General features: G+C 49.0%; 1 protein-coding gene across 1 annotated transcript; it reads left to right on the top strand.

Moving 5' to 3' along the window:
* Positions 1-283: 283 nt before the first annotated feature.
* On the top strand, positions 284-3,630 carry LOC136464606 (lysM domain-containing GPI-anchored protein LYP6-like). Its single transcript, XM_066463556.1, has 5 exons — positions 284-1,055; positions 2,120-2,237; positions 2,319-2,480; positions 2,558-2,589; positions 3,075-3,630. Exons 1-5 carry the CDS (start codon positions 368-370, stop codon positions 3,359-3,361), a joined length of 1,287 nt encoding a protein of 428 aa, XP_066319653.1. The 5' UTR covers positions 284-367; the 3' UTR covers positions 3,362-3,630.
* Positions 3,631-4,497: the final 867 nt, after the last annotated feature.

Consider the following 4,497-nt stretch of genomic DNA (forward strand, 5'->3'; position numbering starts at 1 on the left):
CTACCCGCACATTCACCGACACGTGGGTCCAGAAAACTGTAGGTCCCATCTGTCACTAGGCATCCTCGAAGACAACGAGTGGCCGCGGGAAAGACCTGCGGCCTCTGCTACCTTTCCCTCTTCCCCTGGCTTGGCACAGATTCCCAGCGCTGCCAAAAGCAAACAACACCCTCCCCTCCCGCCACCGGACACCGACGCATGCTTTGCGACGTCTGGCTGGCGTGATGGCCCCACGTCTCCTCGCCCCCACACCAGCTTACATACGACGCCTCTCAGCTCTCCCATGCCCACAGAGACGCAGAGTACTCTAGTAGTCACGAGCTCCACAGTCCAAGCTCGCACTCGCGAGTGCTAGCATCTCTCAGGAATGGCGGAGCTGCGTGGCTTCGTGATGGCGGCGGCGGCGGCTGTGATGGTGGTGGTGGCCGTGGTGTCAGTGGCGCCTCGCGGCGCGGAGGCGAAGACGACGATCGAGCCGTGCTCCGGGTCCGACTCCTGCACGGCGCTGCTGGGCTACACGCTCTACGCCGACATGAAGGTGTCCGAGGTGGCCGCGCTCTTCGCTGCCGACCCGGCGGCGCTGCTGGCCGCCAACGCGCTCGACTTCGGGGCCCCCGGTGCGGCGCACCGCATCCTGCCCATGGGCCTCTTCGTGCGCGTGCCCACCCGCTGCTCCTGCGCCGACGGCGTCCGCAAGTCCGTCTCCGTCCACTACGCCGCGCGCCCGGCCGACACGCTCGCCACCGTCGCCGACGTCGTCTTCGCGGGGCTCGCCTCCGCCGACCAGATCCGCAACGAGAACGGCCTCACCTCCACCGACCCCGACGCGCCGCTTGACGCCGGCCAGAAGCTCGCCATCCCGCTGCCCTGCGTCTGCTTCAACTCGTCTGACAACAACCTGCCCGCCGTGTACCTCTCCTACGTCGTGCAGGTCGGAGACACCGTGCCCGCCATCGCTGCAAGCTACGAGACCACCGTCACGGATGTCATGAATGTGAATGCCATGGGGAGTCCCGTCGCCGCGCCAGGCGACATTCTCGCCATCCCATTGCCAGGTAGGAGTACATAAGCACTGACGAATTGATGTATGGTGAAATAGGCAACTCGATCGTCTTACTGAATCTGCTTATTTCTAGTTTTCAACTACTATAGTCTAGGCGCCAGCTGTATGCACTCGATGTTGCAAGTGCACTGGAAATCCCTCGTATACAATGTGCATCTGGTCTTTGGGAATTCTTCTGATGGCATTGTGGAACAAAACACAATTGGTATTAGGTAGTTCCAGCCTTTCAGGTCGATGCAAGTCTGTAGACAGAATTGGGAAAAGGATGTTGTGCGTTGCATCAGATAGTTTTGATCCATTTGCTGAGAAGCCTGCTGGTGGTTCGGCCAGTGTGCTATGTTGTGAATAACTAATTAACGTGTAAAGTTACATGGTAACATGGGTCACATAAGTATCTCAAGTTACTAATTGGTTGATTTGAGGCATGAAAATAGTTGTGTTAGATGCTTGCCTCCCTATGTTTAATGGATTCATGTGCATGTAGCCCAAATATATCTATTATGTCAGATTATTTTGCTGCAGATCAAAACCTGTTTCAAGAGTCCACCTCAGATGGTTGTAATTAAATGCAATAAAAAAGACGGTTGTAATTTAAATTGTTCACGAACATTGCAAATAGCAGAGTTAAAAAATTTCACATTTCACATTTATGCAAGAATCAAGATAAGCAGAGTCATTTGTTAGAAACTTATCTTCAATTCAATTGTTGCCCAATTCCAAAATGAAGGTGTAGTACCCTACTGCCAGAAGTCTTAGCTGCTTTAGTTTCAGAATTGGTTAGTTGGTAAGCTAGCATATCTAGCCCATTATTCTGAATGTTGACATGTTTAGATGTTCCTTGTTATTCAGTTTTTGAGTTTCAGTGAAGTGTGCCCAGCACAAAAACATAAGCAGCACATTGGTGAATGATCAGTTATTCAGTACATGTCTATTTGACTATTTGTTATCGACACTTGTGTTGAACTGATTCGATCACATACCCTTTTTTTTGTTCTTTTCTGAACATCAGCCTTTCCCAACAATTATTCTGATGGTGGTTGTTTATTTCTGCATCAGCATGTGCATCAACATTTCCAAAATCTGCATCAGACCATGGACTGATTGTAGCAAATGGAACTTATGCGCTTACTGCTAGCAACTGTGTGCAGTGTAGCTGTGGACCTGACAGTCTCAAGTAAATTTTGAACTAGTAACATTTCATTCTTTCCAGTCCTAGTTTTACTGCTGGATTAACTTCTGGAACCTGTTCTATCAGTTTATATTGCACATCAACTTCATTATCGGGATCCTGTCCAAGTATGCAATGTCCTAACAGCAATGTGATGCTTGGCAATGTAAGCACCCATCCAACCAGTGCTGGATGCAATGTCTCTACTTGCAACTACGGAGGTTTTGTTAATGGAACTATAACTGCTTCGTAAGCAACGTGTTGCCCAATATTTCCCATTTTATTCCCACCTACTAGTATTAAGGTTTCTTACTTTTTCTGTGCAGGCTAAACGCTGGTCTCCAACCCAGATGCCCAGGTAATTATTGTTACTGTCCCTGCAGAATTGGGTGCTAAGGCAGTGGTAGCTGTAGACTCTATCTGTGACAGCCATCTGTGTCTTGATATTCACTATCTGTTTTGCACCCCCTGATCATTTAAAAATCTATTCTTGAAGTAACTGACACATACTTTCTGAATGACTACATCAAGAATTTAGCTATTCCCTTTGCTTTCTTATGTATGACGTTGGTAATGTTGGTGAGCTCAAATTTGAACTAATCAACGCCAAGTATTGTTGGTAAGGTTGGTGAGCTCAAATTTGAACTAACCAACGCCAAGTGTAGAAAATCATAGAGAGTACTTAAAGTAAAATATCAGATTGTTCAATAATATACCTGTAGCATAATCTTTGAAGTTGAACTATCAAGAAATTGGCAAATTGACTGTAGTATTTTACCTCATGGTTCAGCTTATGATCATGTGCTATCTCATTTCAGTGTTTCTGAATGTTTCTTCATGCAGCACCACATCAGTTTCCTGCACTGACGGAACCACCAACCATATTGAGCCATGACTCAACGTATCTTCCTCCGCTGTCAGCGCCAGGACCTGCAGAAGCTGGTGGAGTCATGCCTGAACCAGGCTCGCCAGGCCCAGGCTCACCGGTGCAGGCAGGGCCCTTCACGCTCCCGAAAGTCTCTACGGCCAATGGCCCTGCTGGAAGCGTTTCAGCAGCTTCGTTGATGGATAGACCGCTTCAAATTCTACCCGTCCTGGTCTCTTGCCTAGCCTTCTACTCGCAGCTGTGAATCACGTCGCGATGAATTCTTCAGCTGTGTCTTCCGTAGCATAGTTGTAAACTGAAAGGCAGGCGATTAGTGAGTGAGTGGTATCATAACGGCGATGCTTTTGAAGCACCAACCAAGGACATCATTGATCATTCCCCCTTGAGTTCTGACTTTATTTCGCAAAATTTCCCCGGCAATTGTGCCTAAACGGCATCTCTGAAGATGTGTTCGCTGCTTTTGTACAAAGAGACATGGCCCTATTGTGATGTGTAAAGTGATAATGATTGTTCTTCTCCGCAACCGCAATCCATCAAGGAACTGCGTTTTATCCTCTTTGATCACGTGGGATGACCGACCCTGGATAGGCTGCTTTTCTAGAACCCCTTCTTTGGCAGCTCCAGCAACGATATTCCTCGGTTACGGGCTTACGGCTTTGCCTATGTGTGGTGTGGTCTAGAAATCCAAAGGGGCCAAGGGTGGAAGAAAAGGAGAACGGCAAGCCTATCGTCCGTCTGGCGCGTCCGGACACGGCTCTCATTCGACGCCATTCGACGCACCCGCTGCGTCTCCTCATGTAAATCCAAACAGAACTGTGTCCGCTGCGCCCACGCAAAAGGAGAGCGCGGCCGCTGCGCCCACGTCACCACGCGCCTACGCCCTTGCTCCTAACCGAGACGTACGCAGCCCCTCCGCCCAGCGCCCGTTCCGCTCCGGAGGCGGCGTCCGTCGTTCGTATGGAGCTCCCTCGCTTGCGCCTCATGTACGCAGCTCCCTTGTCCTGCGCCCATCGTCTATCCCTCGTTCGTACGGATGCCCTATTGGCTCCGGAAGAGACGATGCAGTAGAAAGTGGGAGAATGAGAGATGCAACACCCGATCTATTTTTAAAACATTCAAATACAACGATTGCAACATACGTCTTATGGCAGTTGAAACACTTGAAATATGCTTCTGAAACACTTGAAAACCATTGCAACCAAACACAACATCCGAATAAAACACATGCAACATATGTGTGAAACGTATGCAACATCCAGATAAACACAATTGCAACATGCGTCTGGAAAACATAGATGAAATATACCTCTGAAACATCTTAAACACTCGGAACATACTACTGCAACATGCCTTTGAAACAACTGCAACATTGCAACATCC

This window comes from Miscanthus floridulus, chromosome 7, assembly GCF_019320115.1.
Source record: "Miscanthus floridulus cultivar M001 chromosome 7, ASM1932011v1, whole genome shotgun sequence".
Taxonomy (NCBI): Eukaryota; Viridiplantae; Streptophyta; class Magnoliopsida; order Poales; family Poaceae; genus Miscanthus; species Miscanthus floridulus.

Coding starts and splice junctions, on each gene's coding strand:
- LOC136464606 (XM_066463556.1), top strand. CDS start 368: ATGGCGGAGCTGCGTGGCTTCGTGATGGCGGCGGCGGCGGCTGTGATG. Junction 1,056..2,119: donor TCTCGCCATCCCATTGCCAG/GTAGGAGTACAT, acceptor TTTCTGCATCAG/CATGTGCATCAACATTTCCA. Junction 2,238..2,318: donor TGTGGACCTGACAGTCTCAA/GTAAATTTTGAA, acceptor CTGTTCTATCAG/TTTATATTGCACATCAACTT.